The 20,060-nt window shown below is 45.5% G+C and overlaps 1 protein-coding gene across 4 annotated transcripts; it reads left to right on the top strand.

Moving 5' to 3' along the window:
* Positions 1-932: 932 nt before the first annotated feature.
* Positions 933-18,615, top strand: PRPSAP2 (phosphoribosyl pyrophosphate synthetase associated protein 2). 4 transcript variants are annotated; one of them, XM_052679859.1, is made up of 11 exons: positions 933-1,995; positions 7,216-7,366; positions 8,043-8,095; positions 8,218-8,284; positions 9,290-9,462; positions 10,341-10,456; positions 13,876-13,931; positions 16,191-16,339; positions 16,968-17,038; positions 17,252-17,398; positions 17,917-18,615. In XM_052679859.1, exons 2-11 carry the CDS (start codon positions 7,248-7,250, stop codon positions 18,073-18,075), a joined length of 1,110 nt encoding a protein of 369 aa, XP_052535819.1. In that variant the 5' UTR covers positions 933-1,995; positions 7,216-7,247; the 3' UTR covers positions 18,076-18,615. The 4 variants fall into 4 exon arrangements, with proteins under 4 accessions (XP_052535819.1, XP_052535817.1, XP_052535816.1 ...); XM_052679857.1 differs by lacking the exon at positions 933-1,995 and adding an exon at positions 5,477-5,619; XM_052679856.1 differs by lacking the exon at positions 933-1,995 and adding an exon at positions 5,482-5,623.
* Positions 18,616-20,060: the final 1,445 nt, after the last annotated feature.

The raw sequence follows: 20,060 nt of genomic DNA, 5'->3' as shown, positions 1-20,060 counted from the left end.
GATGGGCACAGGGTTCTGATGTCAGTGAAGCAGAGAGTCTGGATGGTATAAGGAACTGCTGCTCAAATACAGGGAGAGCAACTTGCAGAGCACCACCTTCTCCCTGGCATCCCAGCCAAGCACAGCGTGCCATTAGCACAGCAGCTTTAGCAAATCCCATTGACTCCCGCAACTAAATTGTCTTAATACCCCTCCCAGAAGTTGCCTCCTCTTTAAGTGGCACATTATTATGGTTAAGCAAAACAGTGTGCCTTCACAAAGCTCTCTCCTTGCATGACGGGAAAGGGACTTAGAGAGTTTCAAACAGCTGTTGCTGAGAACACCTGTCAAAATACTGCTGGGGAACAAATGGGAATGTTTCATCGGCACTAACCAACAGCTCATGGCCATTGCTGTGTTGCAGGATGGTCACAGAAATCGTTCTGTCATCCTGGGTCTGATCCCAAGCCTTTGTATAAAGCCGACACCGTGTGCGGTTAGGCTGCCCAGGGACTGGTTCCAAGATAAATCTCTCATACTGAATTCGCTTGTGTTCAGGCTATTCCATTATTACAACAATAATTACGGTAGTCCCTCATTGCTAACTAGAAGGCAGGCTATTCATTCTCTCTGATATTCATTTTTGCCATGTGTGTAAATAAAAAAAAACTTGAATAAAGAAAAAAATCCAAAGACAAGCAAACAATCCTAAGGGGTCAAGCAGCATTTTTGGCACCTGTGCCCCCCTCTGACGCAGCTTTGCTCTCAAGGCTCTTTCAGATGTGATCAGTTGGGTGGTGCTGGGCTTCAGGAACAGCCTGAACCCCTGGTATTTGCAGTTGTTGAGAAAGGCACAGGTCGGCTGTCCTGCTGGCCTTGGCCTGATTGGCCCTGCGGAGGGCGGCTCTGTGGGCAGGCTGACAGCTCCATTCCTACAAATAGGATTGGGATGGACAGAGCTGCTTAGGGCGTGCTGGGCTCAGTTGTGCGTGGAGGAAGCTGAGAACGAGCAAGTTTTGGTAGCTGGGGTGTTTGGTATGAAGTAGCAGGGCAGTGTGAGAATTTGGGTGAGGTCATTAATGCTTTGGAGGTGGGTGAGGTGAATGTGGTATCACCAAAACATCTCAGAGTGACAGAGCTCAGAAAGGCTTGGCAGGCGATTCGGGCTAGAGGCTTTGTCATGGCAGAAAGCCCACAGCCTGTGCCTTCTGAGCGCGCCCTGCACTGTTCAGAGCTGTCCTCAAAGGGAGAAAGGGAAGGAGATACCGTGCTACCTGGTGCCGGTGGGGGGCTAGTTCAGGTGAGTGAAAATGGAATGGGCAAAATCCCAAAACAACATGACTGTGACCATCCTGACTGAATCCCAGGCTAAGTGGTACCAGGTCAGTGGTCCATTTCTGGTTGGATGGTGTGGTGTTTTCTTTAGCACAAGAAAAAGTAAGCGTGGTATTTTCATTATGCTGGGGCACCACCATAGTACAGCTGGATTTTGTGACACAGCAGCTTCTGTAAGGAAGACAGGATCTTAGAAAAGGATTTAACAAAGATCTCAGGCAGTTAAAGCCTGGGGGACTTGCAGCGTGTAGTCCTTGATAGCAGTGGATTATTGCTATGCCTGGCAGTTCTATGTTTTTCTAGCAAGCATTTTAAGCCAGGATTTCAACTAGAGCTGCGGCTGCTTTGCTTTGGAGGAGAGAGTATAGCAGGTTACTCTGGAGGTGGGAGAAACTGCAGAGCTATCAGGGACAAACCAACCGAGCAGCATTAAAGAAGAGATTGTACTCTATCCTTGGAACCTGGAGGAGAGCATGCAAATAAAAAACTGGGCTCAGAACAGTTAAGAGGAAAGAGGGAGGGAAGAACAGGAGGAAGTACCAGCAGCGGAAGGTGGCTGCAGATGGATGGAGAGTGATTCAGCAGGGAAGGAAGTTCTCAGTAGATGCTCCTAAATGAAACAATAAAAGCCTGTGAGAAGTCTACTAGTTCTTTTGCATTTCTTCCGGTGAAATCTCCCTGGTGAGTAAAACTTTTAAAGTGTCTCACTCCTGAACCTGGGGAAGGGGCTTGTTAGATAAGGTCAAGCTAAAGGCAGTGTATGGAGGTCCATCATTTCTTGGAATTGCAGCTGGGTAAGGATCCCAACCTGCACAGGTGTTTGTGTGTTACTGCTGTTCTGGGCTCAGCCCTGTTCTGCACCAAGCTGGGGGGAGATCAGGGTGCACCTGCAGGTTGCTCTCTGTTCCTCCCTGCACTTCTCCTAGTTTCTGCCTAGCTGCTCTGGGCAGAGATGGAAGTCGGCAGTCTCTTTACCTTCCCCTTCCTTCCCTCACCCTCCCTCCCCCATATTTGTGTATGTGAAGCACAGGATCTTCTTCCTACTGAGCTCTGCTTTCATTAGCAAGCCGCTGTGCAGTGACCCATGCCTAGTTCAAACCTTTCCTGAATATTCACGAAGAGCCTGCCCAGATCATGATGCGTGCTCGCTTCCTCTGTGTAGAGGAGCCGTAGCCTTGTGCAGTAATGCAGTAAATGCCAAGACAAACTAGGAGCTAGTGATAGGACAGTGAAATAGAGCGTTTAGCACTGTGTGGCTGTTCAACTTCCCTACAATGACGCCACTTCATTGTTCAGTGGCTTTTGTTTAAGGGAGAACTGAAGGGCAAACCACTTCTGTAAATAGAGAGTTATGACTGTGACACAAACTTTACAGGACACTGCTGCATGCAATTGCAGCAAGCAAAGACAATATGCAAACAAAGCAGAAGACACTACTGCTGGTTCTTGTTCCAGGACAGCGTTCGCTCAAATCCTCTCCCTTTCATCCAGCTTGAGACATTTTTCTGTGCAGTGACCTGTTAAACACTGGCTATTCCAACAAGTCTGTTGTTTCTTTGTTTGAAGGCTGATAGGAGATACTCCATGCCTGTGCTGAAGGCTGATGTGGCAGATCTGTTAATCATTTCAGACTGACCTGGAACACGCAGTACTATTAGGAAAGGGAAACAAACTAACCTCTGTTTTTTTTTTATATACCTCTTTTCCCCAAATAGATATACTTACGATTTAGGAGGGACTTTACAATAATAGAATGAGTTGGTGCCTGTTTCCTGCAGACAGTCAAGCCATAGTTAAGCATTAATATTTGATTAAACAAAAAGAGAGTGCTGTCTATTTAGCCCTTCACGTAGATAAGATGCCTGCTCTGCTCTGGGGCCTTTCTTAAGGCACTTTAGTTCCCAGAAGTGGGGAATGCTATTTTCCAGATCACTCCCATGCGCTGGGGAGATTCAGAAATCTATAGCTACTTTGAGCTCTGCCTTGCTAGCTGGCCAGTATCCAGGTTGGTGTCTTCTAGAAACCAGATACGGTCACTCCTGAGGTAGGGACTGCAGGTGGCAGCCTTGAGGCTGTGCTGAGCGTGGAGGTGCTCAGTGTGAAGGTTCCTACATGCTGCAGGTGTCCCAGCAGGCTCTGGAAGGATATGTGGGGCAGAAGATTTCTTCAAGGTGCCTTGTAAGACTACTGGGAGAGACAAAACACACTCACAGGGCAGTGTCAGGATGAAAGCAAAACATTTCTTTGGTGTGCCAAGCTCAACAACTCTTGCCAACAAGTAGATTGGCAGGAGATTTTTAACGTCCACCTTAATTTAAAAACAAACAAACAAACAAAAAAAAAAACAAAGCAACAACAAACAATATGAAACAGCAACCTGGCAGAGCAGTGATGGATGGAGCTTAGGAGACAGGATGACACAAGCATTTGTTGTCTCTCAGGTGATGGATGCAGGCTGTCGTCCGGCCAAGCGCTGGATGAGCAGCGCCCTTCACCTTGGCTGGACTAACTGTGGGCTTCTTAAATTCGTACTTTATGGCACACTTCTTCCTGACAGAATTGTATCTGGATTAAGAACAACAGATTTCCCTGAGCTGCTCCAGTCACACGTAACAGTTTTCCAGAATTCCTTAGATGACTGCTAATTGGATCATTGTAAATGAAATTAAAAACCAGGTGCTCGTTTTGGGAAAGCAATCTGTTAAACTCTCAGTACTTGAAGAACATATTGTAATATTAACAAATCCCTCTCCGTTGGGACTGGAGGCTTCCATTTGTAATCCTCTGACCAGGAAAACAGAGGCAGGAAAGAAACTGATTTTCTTTGAGGAAACGCAGACAGTTGCCCAAGAAAAAGGATCAGAAGACATAATTTTTTTTAGTTCCTGGTCCTGTGGTTTGCTTGTGTAAATGTCAGGAATTTGGGGAAGGACAAATCGAGTAGTCAGCAAATTCTGTGTGCCCTGAGGGTATTGAAAAATGCCTCTGAGGAAGGCTGCTGATTGCACTGTGGGTCAGCGCTTCAACATGTGTTGTTTCTGGCTGCTCTGCCATCAGCCTGCAGTGAAACCCTGTGATGAGGACTGACGCTAAGAAGTCTCTGCTGCTCTATGAAGAGGCTGACAAAAGGCCCAAAGCCGCCTTCCCTGCAAAACAAAAAGGAATCTGCAAAGGTCAAGGAACCTGAATCAACAGCGGGAGCAGCAGCCTGTAAGCAGAGGAACGCAGACTGGAAATGGTGGGGGTGGTGAGGAGGCACGGGGCCCATTTTATGACACTTTCCAACCTGAGATCCTGCAGACACGCATGGAATCGCTGCAGCGCTGCCTCTCTGAGGACACAAACAGGTCTCATGCATTTCAGACGGATGTCTGTGCTCTGTGAGGAGTGCTGCGTGCCGAGTGCTCAGCATCTGGCAGCTGCTGCAGGTTCAACTGCTGTCCTGCCCTGCTCTGACTGCTGGCAGTGGAGACAACTGTTGAAGCGCATATTGTGAGCTGCAGGCAAGCTTGTGAACGCTTAAAGCAAAAAATGCAGCTCACGGTGGCAGTTTCATTGTAAGAAGTTTCAAAGTACAAAATCTGAAGTTGTCTCTGTGCATTGGGTGAGCAGCACGAGCAGCTTTTCTGTGTCTTTCATGGCACACAGGTCTCTGCTCGGTGCTACAGGCCTTGTTCCAATGCACGCTGTATGTTGCAGCCCAGGAATAATTATTTTGTGAGAAGGTGCAGTCAAAAGCACCTGATCTGTACCTGTACTCCAAAGGATAGAACTCTGACCCACGTACCACAACATGACTGTCTGCTTTACCCTCCTGAATTTGGGCAGGATAACAAAACCTAGCACTGTGCAGCGTACTTCACAGTACAGTCGGATACAGCCATACAGCTCGGATTTTGTGAGGAGGCTTCCACAACCCTGACGGATACCACTGCCCACCCCTGTGACATCCGAGCGGGGAAAACGTGAAACGACACGTTAACGGCACGCTCCCCAAATCGGCCCCCCTCGGCCGTGCCTCAGTATCCCCCCTCCCCCCCCCACAGCAGGGGGGCAAAATGGCGCCGACGGAGACGCCCCTCAGAGCGGCGCGAGGCCTCGGCGGGAAGGGCTGTGGGGGGGGGGGGGGGGCAGGGCGTGGCCTCTCTCCCGCCCCTCGCGCACCCTCCGCCCGCCCCCCCCCTCGCGGCGCCGCCATCTTGCGAGCGGATAACCGCTGGAGGGGCTGAGCTTCGCGCTGCCTCTGCCTCCCCACCATCCCTCCGGGCCGGGTCGCCTTCTCCCGGGACCGGAGGGCAGGAGCCGGTAGGTAAGGCTTTCAGCAAGGGACGCTCCGTGTTCCCCTTCCACACCCTGCCCCGCACAGCGCCCCGCCGCCCGAGAAACAGGTTTCCCCTCAGCGGCCGTGTGGGAGGGAGCCGCTTTCCGGGGGGTTCGTTGGCGGCCCCGCAGGTGAAGGCAGGAGCGGGGGTGTGGTTGGTGGCGCGACGGGGGCTGAGGGGCGCTCGGGCCGCTCCCCCGAGGGAATGCGGAGCGGTAGGGAGTGTGGGTGCGGGGCTCGGCCCTCTGAGCGAGCCGGGAGGATCGATCGCCGCCCAGGTCTTTCTGGGGCTGTGGAGAACCGCATCCCCTCGTGGGAAGGGCCCAGGCTGCCCCCAGCCCGTGGCGATCGCGTTTGGAAACGGTGATTCCAGACAGCTGTTAATGCCTCTGTTGCTTTCCGTATTGCACGCGCTGAGTTGGTGGAGGTGTAAAAGGGAAAGCGATGGGATCGTGTGCAGCCCGTCCAGGAATCGTTGTATTCATCAGGTAATGCGGGTGTAGCTGCGTCCTGCCCAGAAGGATGGGTAGGAGCTGGTGGAGCAGCCTGCACCGTGAAATGTGTGTTTTCTTACAACCTGGCCTGGGAGATGCATCTACCTGCAGCCAGGGAGGGCTGTGGTCCCATGGGCACCTGTGGAGTCACATCTATGCACATCTAATACATAAAGTTGTCAGTTTGCTGTCGTCCCAGCATCCTTTTCTTGTTTGATGCATCAGTGTTGCTTCACAAAACTGACTTCTCCCTACACCACGCAGTTGTTGCTGCTGCAGTACATCCACATGTCCTTGACCTGTGTTTATGTGAAAATCTTCCTTGTTGGTAGTGATTGGCAGTACCTTGTTGTGGATTAAGGTGCATGCTGAGCAATAAATGTGAAACAGCTCTCATCTTTCACCTGATTCTTAATTACTCTTGGTTTTCCTAATCAGTGCAGGAAGGAAGGTAACATAACTGGAGATAAAAGTTGTCTTCAAACTGTCATGTAGAGGTTTGCAGTAACAATTGAAGATTGACTCAACGCTGTTCCTGTTATGCCAGAGAAAGATGCTTTCAGCTGATGTTCTGAGGCCTAAAAGCATTTCTGGTATACTCTCACTTTGTTGGACCAAACAGGACCAGGACCCACAGGGCTCTCGTGAGCTCAGACCGATACCTGAGTGGCGTTGTGATGTTGAGAGTCAGTGTTGCTTAGCTCTAGAAAGGGAGCTGTGGAAAAGAGAATCTGTGCTGCTAAATTATAGCCTAAGGAGAGCATTTAAAACCCTAACAAATAAAAAACCCATCTATTAGGAAGTTGTCTAGGGGAGATCTTCTGGAGACTTCCAGTGAAACATTTTGCTGGCAGGTTATGTGAAGCTTGGGGGTAGGAGAAAACAGGACAAGTGGAAGGCCCGTTCTTTCTGCCACATCTCTAGGTATGCTGAGCTAGCCTGTGGATCACAAACCACTGCAGTGGTTGTAAATACTAAGAATGTTGGAGAACGGAGCCTTACAAAAAACTCATTGTCTAAAAAGAGAAAATTTGTTCTTTTTGTATTTTTAACATGTGGATTTACCAGGCCTTTGATCTCTTCCAGTCTTTTAGGAGTGGGAAGACAACTTAGGTTTGATGTTTTGTGTGCCATCAACTGAAACTGGGGCCATCATGAATATAACGAAAGGTGGACTGGTGCTGTTTTCAGCTAATTCCAATTCTTCATGCATGGAACTATCAAAGAGAATTGCTGAGTAAGTAATATCTGCCTGCAGGGCAGCGTGGGACCTCTGTCTTTATGATGGGACTTGTTTTAGTAAAGGCTGGTTTTCTCTTTTGTTATGTGATTATTCCTGAGATTTTTGTACCAAAGCTGAATGTAGAAGGGAGTTGTGCATGAGAAGGATTTGGGCATGTGTACCTGTCATATCCTGCTTTCTGCTTGTGGTCTGTGCTGATACTGAAATGGAATAAACTCAGCAGGCTTTAATCTTTCTTTATTCATTGAATAGAGCTCACTAGTATTTTTCCATACCCTTTAGATTGATGTTTTTCTTTGGAAAAGAGTGCTTTAGAAGTGGTCTTTGAGTGTTGTGAATGTTTATGTTGTCAACTGTGTAGATTTAGAGACAGTGCAGCGTGTGTGTAATGCGTGCAGATATATAAGAATGAGAACTTGTTACAGAATTTAAGAAGCAGTATTTTTATTCCACTGCTTGTTCTGAGCTTGACTTGAAAACGAGTTTAGCTTAACCTGCAGTGTGGCTGCATCAAGAGATTTCCACTGCAGTTGCTGATTTTAGGACTTGTGGTTTTCTTTTCCTGTTTTTCTCCTCAAATGCAGCCTTTTCAGTAGCTATGGCACTGTGGGCTCTTCATTTGTTTTACCTTTCGTTTTCTCATATTCTGGTTTGTTTTCTCTTCCTGCAGGCGATTAGGAGTTGAGATGGGGAAGGTTCAGGTTTATCAAGAGCCAAACAGAGGTGAGCATTTAATTGGCAAAACTGGAATCTTACCTGTCTACAGCGTGCAGATTTTGGCTACCCTCTTCTTGTTTCTGTTGCATTTTGCTCCAGCAAGTCTTACATAGTTCTCTTCTTGGCAGAAACAAGAGTACAGATTCAGGAGTCTGTGAGAGGAAAGGATGTGTTTATCATCCAGACAGTTTCAAAGTGAGTACCTGTTTAAAGGCACTTCTGTATTTTGATGTAGGCTGTCCATAAGAATGCTTTTGTTTTAACTTCTCATTGCATCATATGTGTGTGATACAGTATGATGAGGTTAGATTGTATATTTTTAATACATGCACAAAGAAGACTTCATTATAGGCTGACATCAATTAATTTCGCTTTCAGTGAAAATATCATTGAAACTTTCCCCGTGGCCTCTCTGAGTTCTTCTGCTAAGTGCATTCTTCTGCTCACCATGTTCTCTGAATTCCTTCCTTTTCAGTGCTGTGGCTCCAGCGCCGTTACAGGCTTCTCCAAGTAGCAGAAACGTTTCCTGGGCAGTGTGTTTGGTGATTCAGAAAACCATTTTGTTGTTTTGAAAAGAACTTTACACATGTGAAGACTTTTTAAAAAAAAATTTCTAGTGGCTACAGGAGTAGGAGGTGTCTGAGTTGCTGACTGGTTCCCATCTGCAGGGAGACCCTCTCTATCTTCTCACTTAGAGCAGAAAACAGACGGTGCTTACAGTATATTTAGCCTGTTGTTGGCTTGAACAAAAGGGAAATGTATTGCAAGCCATCTTTTAAAATTTAAGCTGTGTGTATTGAAAAATATATCTGTTTTGTACACAATAGCAATAAATGTTAGGGATAGATTCATTGAATCATTAAGGTTGGAGAAGACCTCTAAAATGATTTAGTTCAACCATGAGAAAAAACAGAGTTGTGGTGTAGTTGTTACAACACTGTTCTGTATTCCTAAAAGCCTGAAGGGTGCTATAGCAAAAACTGCTGAGTTGCCCCAAAAAGTGAAAAACAAATCCAGTGAAGAATTACAGTGGTAGGTACAGGGTGCTTGCATCCTTAGGTGCACAACTGGGTTCTTTCTGAAGAATCTCTGACAGCACTCTTACTACAGTGGAGTGAAATCTCTGTGTGCAGGTGTTACCTTTAATTCTGCTGCAGGATTTTTATTCCTGGATACAAAACCAGATGCTTCTCATTGCAGGGATGTGAATACTACGATCATGGAACTCCTGATCATGGTGTATGCCTGTAAAACATCCTGTGCCAAAAGCATTATTGGAGTGATTCCTTACTTCCCCTACAGCAAACAGTGCAAGATGAGAAAAAGGGGCTCCATTGTTTCTAAATTACTGGCTTCAATGATGTGCAAAGCTGGTAAGGATGGAGATTGTTATGAAATAATCGGGGCAATGGGGGATCCTATGCTCAGCATTCAGATTGAAAGAGGTCAGTGTGCAAGCTGAGACTTTTATTAAAAGTAATGTCAGGTTTTGTAAGTTTAAAATCACATAGAAGAGCATAATGAGAGAGAGCTGCAAATGAGGAGTTAAGGGAAAAAAGTGCAGCACCCACCTCACACTGCATCCTGCTGTGCAGGTGAGATGGGTCTGCCACTTCAGGTCATGCTGTCTCCCTCACAGTGCTGTTCTTTGCCTTCCTCAATCTCGAACAGTTGTGCTTTCTCATTTCTAGCCTGTCTCTTTTACCTAGTGGAGAACGTGCTTTGTCTCCTCTTTACATTTGAGTTGACGTGGGAGAACGTGATTATTCGTTGTCAGTCCTCAATAGAGTTTCTTTTCTGCTGCTTTCCTCTACTGTCCCTGGGAAGGACGTGCAGTAGCAGTGAACGCTGGGATCTGGTTCTTATTTTGAAAGAAGAAACGTAGCAATGAGTGGAATTTGGATCCATTTCTCAGGAGCTCAGAACTCAGATGTCTGCTGTGCCAGGCTCATGCTGTGTGCCATAGATCCATTCTGTATCCATCTGCTTTGTGGTTGCATGTTGTCACGTGTCAAACGGAGAAGGATCACAGCTGCCTCAGTGTGGCACTGCTGATCCACTGCTGGAGGTTGCTCTGAGGCGTCTGAGGCATGGCAACCCCTGTGTGTGAAAGGGACACAGCTGTCTGCTGTGTGCTTCTAGCACCAGAGCAGCTCACAGAGCTTGTTTTGAAAAAAACCTGTTAAATTGAATAGAAAAGTAATGTTCTTCATCTGCTTGTCCATATGTCTATTTTATTTTGTTTCTGAAGGACTAACTCATCTTATTACCATGGATTTACATCAGAAGGAAATACAGGGCTTCTTCAATATTCCAGTTGATAACTTGAGAGCATCTCCATTTTTACTGCAGTACATCCAAGAAGAGGTGAGGAAGCCATTCTATTGCAGCCTTTTGTTTCTTTAATTTTTTTTGTCACGTCTTGAGACTCTTGAAGCAAATTCCTGTGAAAAGATTAATTCTTCAAACAGATTTTGAAAGGAGGAAGGGTCATTTTGGGGCAGGAATCGTGAAGTTGGTTCTTCTCCCGTCAGAGGACCGAGATTTCATTTCATGAAGAACTGGCATTTTATTATCCATGTAAGGCTGCTGTTCCATCTCTCACACATGTTCATATTTTTAAACAAGAGCATTTCCCTATTCTGGTTGTCCTTTTCCTCTCCTGTTTGCCATTTACAGGATGGAATGCTTGTTAGGTGTAACTCATGTAGCATTGTGAAAGTACTGTGTAGGTTACCATGTAAATGATGGAAGTCTGTGCATCGTGATCTGAAGATAAGGACAGATTATTCTGTGGGGAATCTCCTGCTGTTTGCTCAGGGCTTGAGCGTGACTTGATGCTGTGTGCATCCAGTGCTCTGTCTTCTGAGGTGGATGTGACTTTCAGAAAGTGCTTTGAGAAGTGCTGCACAGTGTACGAATTGTGCAGTTGATAATTGTAGGTATAAGATGCATTTTATGTCTTGACTAATTGTAAATTTGGAAGAAAGTAATTGTTTCTTTTTAAGCCACACCTTTTCATTTGCAGAGAGATGGATGCCTGAATTTAAAAAAAAAATGCAAATACAAACAAACCCACCATGATTGTTAAGACTCTCTTGCTCAATTCCCAGCTGAGTGCCAGCCATCGTTTGGTGCTGCACTGCTAGCATGAGGGAAAGCTGTGGAACAAAACTCTGGGCTCTTGGCTGTGGCACCATCCTTCATGTCACCATTTCACCATTCTTCCACAGTTGTGCACTGTAATCACTGTGTAAGTTAGAGAAAAGAAAGTAAAAGACCAAGTAGAAGGATTGAAGACAAGTTTTGCCACTGCATGTTACTCGAACCTGTTGTCTATGGTAGGTGAGGAGGTCAGGGTGTGGTTTAGTCTTTAAGCACGTTTTGATAGGTGATTGTCAGAATGATGTACAAGGAGTTGTTGCAGCTGAGTCTGTTCCTCCTGCTGCTTTCTAGCCAGGGAGCATCCACAAAGCGCTGCTGAGGTGGATGTGGAGGGGACTTTGTTTAGATATACTTTGGTTTTTGTTTCTTCCTCTGCTTGTTAGAGATGACTTGCTAGAAGAAGTTGACTGAACCACTGTGATCACCTGGGTTTTATATTGGCGAGTAGTTTCTCTAGCCAAATTGTATTTATTATCCCTTTGTAAAAGATTCCTGTGGTGTTGCTCAGAAAGAATTCAGTATTCTTCTCAAGCTTACCTTGGCTGCTGCTGCTGCATCTCCTGCACCGTGAATGGCACAGCATGGAAAATGTTTCAGGTGGGAGTTGTGATGGGATGCACTGAACAGCAGGAGATAGAATCCGGATTGGTAAGAGTGAAGGTCCCTTACAAAGCATAGAACTGAAAGCTCAGAGGATGAGGCCTTGTGGCTGTTCACTGCCAGGGATTTATGCACAGGTGTGAAGGAATTATTTGGTGCTCTGGGATGAAGTCAGTCCAGTCAGTGAAATCCATGAGGAATGAAGATAATTTGGTGGTTTTCCTTTGTATGTCCAGCAAATATTTATAGTTATTGCCTTCTTTCCTGTGCATACATGTTAATCTTAGAGTGATTTGCCAATCTCAGAGTGATGTAGCTCTTTGTTACCAGCAGCTGTTGATGCTCTGTTGTCTCTTGGATGACATTTCTGGCTTTCTGACTTCATTTTTGAAGAGATGAGAACAAATTCGGTAATTCGGCAGGGGAAAAGTGAGGCAATGATGTTTGAACAAGATCAAAGCCTTTATTATGTCAAATGACAGGCCCTGCCTTGTCTGTACCTTCCAACATGTTCATCTTCCTAGGCTGTTGTTTGACTTAGCATTTGTAAAGGACAGAACATGCTGAATTCCCACTGCTGTAGGTGGAGTTGGTAGCGCTGCGGATTATTAATGTTTCCTGACACATCCTCTGCAAAGCCCTTGTTTTCAGTTGTTGGGTCCACGCCAAAATTCAGTACTTCAGTAAGCGTGGAAAAAAAGAATTCTTTCAGATAGAATGTTTTTGGAAATATTTGGCTGGTGTGGTTTGTGTGTCTGAGGATAAGGCTGTGGAAGAACTTAGCTTGCTTGTGGTTGGGAGAAAGAAATATTTCCATGTTTTGGAGGTATTTAGCATCTGACAGTGAGGCCACAAACTCTGTTTCGGGGTACCATTCCCCAGTTTACCAAATGACAGCTCTGGCAGAACTGTTTGCAGGTATTCATTAGCAGCTCTTGAGGTCTGTAACTCTGGGGTTCTCCAGGGATCCGATCAGTTCTGTAGGACTTGTTGTTGCAGCTGAGAGCGGCCGTGGAGTGTTGAGCTGCTGCAGGACCAGGCAGGTTGTTTGCCTGCTGTGCTCTGTGGCAGACTGATTGTCCCAGGATAATGCTGAGTTTGCAAGGAAGGACTGCAGTGAGAGGAACACAAAGTGCTGTTGGAAAAGAGGTGAGAAAGGACTGGAAGTGTAGATAGTGGAATGGTTGAAACTGGGCGAGGAAAGATTGGTCTGACAAGGAGCTTTGGAAGGGAAAACAGGAGACTGAGATGAGAGATGGGGACTAAAATGCTGGCTAAATGAAGCGAGAGTGTCAGAGAAGAAAAGCCAGTATGACAGTGAGGCAGCAAGCCTGGGAGGGATGGTGCATGTAAAGACTGACTCATGTCCCCATAGACCTTGAAATGAAAACCAAACTTCTTGGTCTTCCCACTTTGCTGCTGTCAGCATCTGGAGCGGCGTCCTCACGCTGACCTACAGAGAGGACATAAACTGTGGCTCCAGGACCAGAATGTTGTAGAATTTGAAGCTGTTGATGATACGTGTGAGGAGTTGCTGTGATGTGATGGAGAGGCCTGTCTCTTTTTCTTTTTCTTTTCTTTTTTTTTCCCTGTAACTGGAAGAACAACTCCACAAAGAAGGAAAGATGAAATACTGTGTTTTAAGTGTTGAAAGGCTGCTGTGTGGATTTGCAAGACAATTTAAATAGGACGGGAAACTTCAGTTTTCATGGTTTCCTGCTTTTTAACATTTGCCTTTGTAGTCTGCATATTACTCTAAGGCAGTTGCTTTTGTGTAATCTGTATAACCTGATATGAATGAAAGGTGGAATTGTGAGTTAAAAGTCTGAATTTGCTTCATGGCTGGGCTTACTGAGACGTGAAGTCTCATCACACACTGCGGATTCTCGAGGTTGCTTTCTTATGTTAGGTAAAACATTCAATGTTTAAAATTCTTTTGGCAGAATGAAATTTTGATTCTTACTGAGTTTAAATCTGTCTGAAGATACAAAGTAGACATTGCTATCTGTTATTTACTACAGATACCAGACTACAGGAATGCTGTAATTGTGGCCAAATCACCTGCGTCTGCAAAGAGGTGGGTAAGATCTGCTCTCTTGTTAGAGCAGGAAATCTCTGTTGTGATTTTGCTTTTCAGATCAGGTGAACCTAGACAAGAGCAGCAATTAGAAGATGCAGCCCACACCCCCTGCCATTTAACTGTCAGATGTGTGGTGTTTACCACTATGGTAAATCCATGCAGTGCTTAGTATTCAGAAGCTGTTTAGTCCTATTTTTCTGTGTTTACACCACGGTTTGCCTATTGTGAGTGAAGCAAAATGGCTGGAAGAAGAACACCGTTAATCCGGAGTAATTGCTTAACGATCACAGCTTAGAGCTTTGTTATCAGATCCTCACTCACCATCTGGCATGGTGGGGTTTGGGCTGAGGCTGTTTGATGTGAGAAGTTCCTGTTGCCCAAGCAGTTGGAATTAATTCCTGGAGCTTTCTGGTTGCTGTACCTGAGCTTGTTGCAGTTATGCTACTCGGGGAGGATGGCAAAGAGCTGATTTAAGAGATACTATTTTTGCTGTAGTAAAACCAGTAATTTGCTGAGAAGTTACCTAGGCTTAAGCCAAGACTTCTTTGATTGTCTTCATAAAAAAGGTTTTTGTTGTTTTACATCATAAATCAGAGATGTTTTATTTGTAGAAGTATGCTGGGGCAGTGACCTTTGGCATCTTTGTTTCCCAGCAGTAGTTTTCAGATGACTTGTTTTGATTTTGATGGTTATTTTTCACATGCTTGTCTTTATTTCATTTCTTTGGTGTCAGCATTGCCTCCTAGGTCTAGAGATGTTTGTTGAAACGTTTTCTTGCCAGGTAACTGCATGTGCCAGCAAGTAGCTTGTCACACCATTAGCAGCTCAGTCAGTCGCAGATGTGCAGAAGAGGATCCCAGAGCTGTGTGTGTTCAGTTTCCTCACATTACACAGGTGCATTTCAGAGCAGTGCTTGAGGAGACCTGTTGTACTGAGAAAAGAATGGCTGAATGGTTTATCCCAATGAAGGAACACATTCTCTGGATGAATGTGACGTTCTTCTTGTGACAGCTTCTGCTTGAAGGAGTCAGAATGTTTCTGCAGTTTCTGAGTTCAGTGGAAAATGAATAAATCATTTGAGTGTTGTTTTGAACTTCAGTGTAACGTTGTGGTTTTTAATGATTGATTCGTTCATGTGATTATGCCTTTTAAGTCATAACTCTTGAAATAAATGTTTGGAATCATAATTTATATGCATCCAACCTTTTGAAAAAGAAAACTACGAGAACCGCAGTGCAGAAAAGTCTTCGTTTTTAATTAGCAGAGCATCACAGTGAGCAAATTATTCTGTGGACTTTGAGTTGTTTGGATAGTGAAACAAGGCTTGAGTGTAAAGGAGGTAATTCAGGCCACAAGTCCCAGGTACTGAGGTTAGGACAAGGCGTTTGGCTTTGCATCTGCTGGTGTCACTTTGAGCAGAGGGGGATCAGATCAGCTCAGTGTGTCAGCGGGGCGCTGAGCTGGGAGTGCGAGGTCAGCAGGGCGAATCCTGCTTTGTTTGTCCTTGCTGCTGGCAGCTGGGATGCAGGCACTGGCTGCAAATTTCCTATTTTGCTGCCTCTCTGCTTTTCCCACTCCTTCAGCTGACTTGGTATTCTTTGCATAAATTCTGAATTCAAGAAAATACTGCATGGTGGGGGAACTTGTTGTGAGTTTGTAGATTGCTGTTTAAATTTCAAGAGCTGTTTGTTAGGCAGCATCATTGTTTGATGCCTCTTCAGTAGGATATCCAAGGCCGTGTGTCAGAAGGTCAGGGATGCTGCCTTCCTCAGTCCACGTCTTGCTAAAAAGAAGCAGGTGAACAATTGTTTGTGTTTCATTAAACGTAAGCATTCCAGATATTCTTGGTGATGGTTACATGTCAGCAGCTGAAGCACAGGATCTCAAGAATGCTGAAGGCCAGAAAGTTTCATTTGTTTTTTGGTTTTGGTTTTGTTTTTTTTTTTGACTGGGCAAAATGGAAGGGAGCAATCAGATTTGTTGCCTTTGCAGCATTTGACCTGTTGCTTGCAAAGCCTGTATGGACACTTCCAAGGCTATTCTGCCTCTCACAAGCCTAGTGAAAATAAGATGTCATGGGATAACTGATTTCTTCTATTGTCCTGCAATGTTAGGATCATTTCGCTTTTCCTCTGTACCTTTAGAAATAAAATTAAAATACTTGTAGGTTAGACGTGTCTGCATGTGAATTGTTTTAGATTTAATGTGTGCACCTTATATATACATGATTATTTTTCTTTAACCCTTCCTCTCCAGGGCCCAGTCATTTGCTGAACGTTTACGGTTGGGAATTGCAGTGATTCATGGGGAAGCTCAAGATGCTGAGTCTGACATGGTGGATGGTCGACATTCACCGCCCACAGCCAAGAACGTAGCTGCTATTCATCCCAGTTTGGAGATACCCAGTAAGTAAGTTTGTGTGTGAAAGTGTTCACCTCTTGCTTTCTGTGGTTTTGGGGCAGGGATGATAGTGCTGGACCACCAGCAATCTTTCTGAGAACATGAGGGGAAGAGAAGATTGCTACTGGGTGTCTTTGTGATCCCTGGTTCTGGTGCTGTGCTGCCTGTCACATCTGTGCCATCACATGGGGCAGGAGGGCGCAGAGGCCGCGCTCTTCTGCCTCTTGGTTGTGGTTGGATTTTGTTCTGGGACATGGAGTTGTAAGCTGAGCTGGCCTGGCTTTGTGTGTGTGTGTGTGTGTGGGTCAGTGTTGTGTGCTTGACAGAGGAGCTGTGCTGAATGGGCTGTGACCTGGAGCTGCACCAGCAAAACTTCACTGCATAAACCTAACTTGGGTCTGATGGAACTGCTTGTGTCTGCAAGCCGCTGTACCCGTGTCATTCATGCTTTTGGTTGGACTTAAAAAATATTTTTTTGCATTTCCAGAAACACTGTTGGAATACTTGTCACGTTGCTTCTCTCTAAAACAGTGGTGATTGATGCAAGGCAGATGTTTTTACACTTAATGTAAATTGTATAAACCTTCTTTTCCTTTCTGTTTTCTATTTCTCTAAAACATTGCTGTTAATCAGTGCTGATTCCCAAGGAAAAACCACCCATCACAGTTGTTGGAGATGTAGGAGGAAGAATAGCTATCATCGTGGTGAGTAAAACGCTGTGCCTTTGGATAAATCATATTCAATATGTTAAAGTTGCAGACAGCAAGTACAGTTTTTGTTGCATTAGTAACTGAACTTTGGTGGTGGGCTTCTGATAACATTTGGATGTTGTATCTGGAAAAGGTGAAAGGTCACTGTGTTGATCTGTGTGAGAACGTGCTGAGCTCCAGTGGCTCAGTGTCCCCTTTGTTTGACAGGATGACATTATAGATGATGTTGACAGCTTTCTTGCTGCAGCAGAGACCCTCAAGGAGAGGGGGGCTTACAAGATCTTCGTAATGGCCACACACGGCCTGCTGTCTTCAGATGCTCCCAGGCTGATAGAAGAATCTGCAATTGATGAAGTAAGCATGCATGCTGAATTTCTACTCAGATGATTTTTTTTTAAGTCAGCAAATTTTTCCTGACTTGATTCTTAACATATACTGGCATTAAGAATTGATCTGGGTAGAATCTTGTGTTTAGGCTTTATTACTCTTGTCTTGAATGCTAGAAAAGTGGCATCTCTATATCCTGAAACTGTAGCAGTGGGAAACTAGGAGAGTGAAGAGATGAGCTGTCGGTATTGGCACAATTACCTCCCACATGTTGGAGGGGAATTTTGTACCTTCCTTCTTGAACTTAGTGCTGGCATTAAATGAGGGGGAGCACTGCAGCTGGTCTCTGTGGCTCTGAGGAGTCCTACAGCAGTGCGTTGATATCCCTGAGATTTTGATCCTGGCAGCAGTGTGAAATCCTGTTCCTTTGTCAGCCAGGCTGGTTCAGTAGGATCTGCAGGGTGGACAGGGAGTTTCACAGTTCTGATACGGCAGGTGGAAAGGATGGAGGGGCTGTATGTGACCAGTTTGTCCTCTTCCTTTAGGTGGTTGTTACAAACACGATTCCACATGAAATCCAGAAACTGCAGTGCCCTAAAATCAAGACTGTGGATATCAGCATGATCCTCTCAGAAGCCATTCGCAGGATCCACAACGGGGAGTCGATGTCGTACCTTTTCAGAAATATTGGACTGGATGATTAAAGCTTTCTAATTTAAATAAACACCTTGGGCCAAACTGGAAGTGAGAAGATAACGAGCTGTGAAGCATCATGCTTACTTAATATTTCTATTGAGCCACGTTTTGTTTTCTCTTGGTTGAAGTATCAAGGTAGAACAGTTTTTTAAGAGCTGTTTTTTTTTTCTTTGCAGTTTTTTTGGGGGGTGAAAAGTGGTGAGAGAGGGGGGGAGGTGGGAAACGTTTTACAGAAAACTGTTCTAGTTGCTTATAGGTTAGTTGCACTATATACATGGTGGAAAAAAACCACAAAACACTTGAAGCAAGAATTTGGCTTCGAAACTAAGCATTCCTTTTCCAAAGCTGCTTGCTACAAGTGCTTTAAAAGATAATAAAATGAAGTGACTGTATAATATTTGCATTTAAAAAGCCAAAAAGGTTGTACTGTTGTATGCAGTTAAGTGATTTTGTAGGAGTGCTTTTCTATAAAGCATATGAAGATATGCACCTGTATTTATTTTCTGCGACAAAGAATAAAGATTTGTTTTGTGTGAGCTTTCTAAAAATGTTTATATAACAGTCGCTTGTCTTCCAAAATGTCCTCACTTCAGAATGATTTGAGGAAGTCAAGAGGTGAATTGATCATTTTATGCTTATATGTTGCTTTGGAATATAAGCAGAATTCAGGCTTCCAGGCAGTAAGGAAGCAGCATCTGTTTTGCTTGTCCTGTGCTGGGGCACCTGCAGGCAAGGAGAGGCTGCTTTTTCCTGAATGCTGTGGCTCTGTTACATTTCGGCCCGTCTTGCTGCTGAGCAGCCTTGTAAAATGCAAAATGCACAGCCTTCCAGCACCCGGTTTCTGGGGGCTATCACAAACGTGTTAATTAGTTTCATTGTAATTTGGCAGGTATTGTATGCTTGCAGTGTACTGCTTTGCTTCAGGCAGTGTGGTTGGAATCTGAACCTGTGGCTGGATGTCAAGGGACAGCGGGGACTTGGGAGTACTGGGGTGAGAGTGTATGGAATTGAGGGCAGTGATGGAGCAGGGGATGTGTGAAGTCCTGGCTTTTTGGCCTGAGGATTTCTGCTTGTGCTGGTACTTGTTGAGCTGAAGGGTAGAGCTGTCTGGAGGTGCTGTGCAGGGTTTGGTTAGCAGGGAGAGCTGGTGGCAGCAGCAGGGTGATGGGATCCAGAGGTCGCAGCTGGTAAAAGCTGGTCACAGGTGAACTGGCTCTGAAGAGCTTTGTGTCCTGGCCTGAATGTAGGAACATGAGCTTCCCCCAACCCGAAACAACAAACCCAAACAAACACCGGCCATAAGGCAAGGTTGGACTCGCTCAGGTCTGTTCTGCCAGCTGTCCCGGTGGACGCTCGCATGCAGGGAGCTGCTCTGAGCTGCTCAGTGACCAGAAGTTCCTGGCTGCGGTGGAATTAATGAGCGTTTTCTTACGGGTTGTTTGTCTAATTGCTCTCAATCACAATGTCCTACAAATAGGTACGAAACTCCCGGCGTCACCAAAATCGGAGGTGAAAACGAACCTTTGCTGACGTGTCTGCGAGGAAGGCAACCATCCTTGGGGTTTGGAAGGCTTCCCCCCCATTCCCTCACATCTGTCAGCACAGCCTCTGGCACGGCAGAGGCCTGGGCAGTGGCTGGGAGCCCTGGGAGCTCTTGGTGCGTTCACCAAGTGAGATGGAGACTCCTTTTGCTCTGCTGTCCCGTGAGGTTCTGTCTACCAAGGGGCAAATGGCGAGGCTGCACCTGGTTGTGCTGTAGTGACAGTAGGTTATTAAACAGTCCTGTGGTGTTAGCAGATAGCCCAAGCTGACACATTAACACGTGCACGTACTTGGGATATGGTAATGCAAGTGAAATTCCGGTCGAGCAGTGAGGGAGAACTTTGCTTCTCCTCAGGAGCGATGCGAAAAAAGCATAGAAAGAAAAACCCAAACCAATCAGACTGAAATCACAGCTCGTGTGTGTGACAGCAGAATGCCGTGCTGCCGGCTG

This window comes from Tympanuchus pallidicinctus, unplaced genomic scaffold (assembly GCF_026119805.1).
Source record: "Tympanuchus pallidicinctus isolate F22 unplaced genomic scaffold, pur_lepc_1.0 scaffold18, whole genome shotgun sequence".
NCBI lineage: Eukaryota > Metazoa > Chordata > Aves > Galliformes > Phasianidae > Tympanuchus > Tympanuchus pallidicinctus.
The sequence above is the reverse complement of the archived record's forward strand: the minus strand, read 5'-3'. Positions and strand labels throughout refer to the sequence as shown.

Coding starts and splice junctions, on each gene's coding strand:
- PRPSAP2 (XM_052679859.1), top strand. CDS start 7,248: ATGTTTTGTGTGCCATCAACTGAAACTGGGGCCATCATGAATATAACG. Junction 10,457..13,875: donor TGCAGTACATCCAAGAAGAG/GTGAGGAAGCCA, acceptor TATTTACTACAG/ATACCAGACTACAGGAATGC. Junction 16,340..16,967: donor TCCCAGTTTGGAGATACCCA/GTAAGTAAGTTT, acceptor GCTGTTAATCAG/TGCTGATTCCCAAGGAAAAA.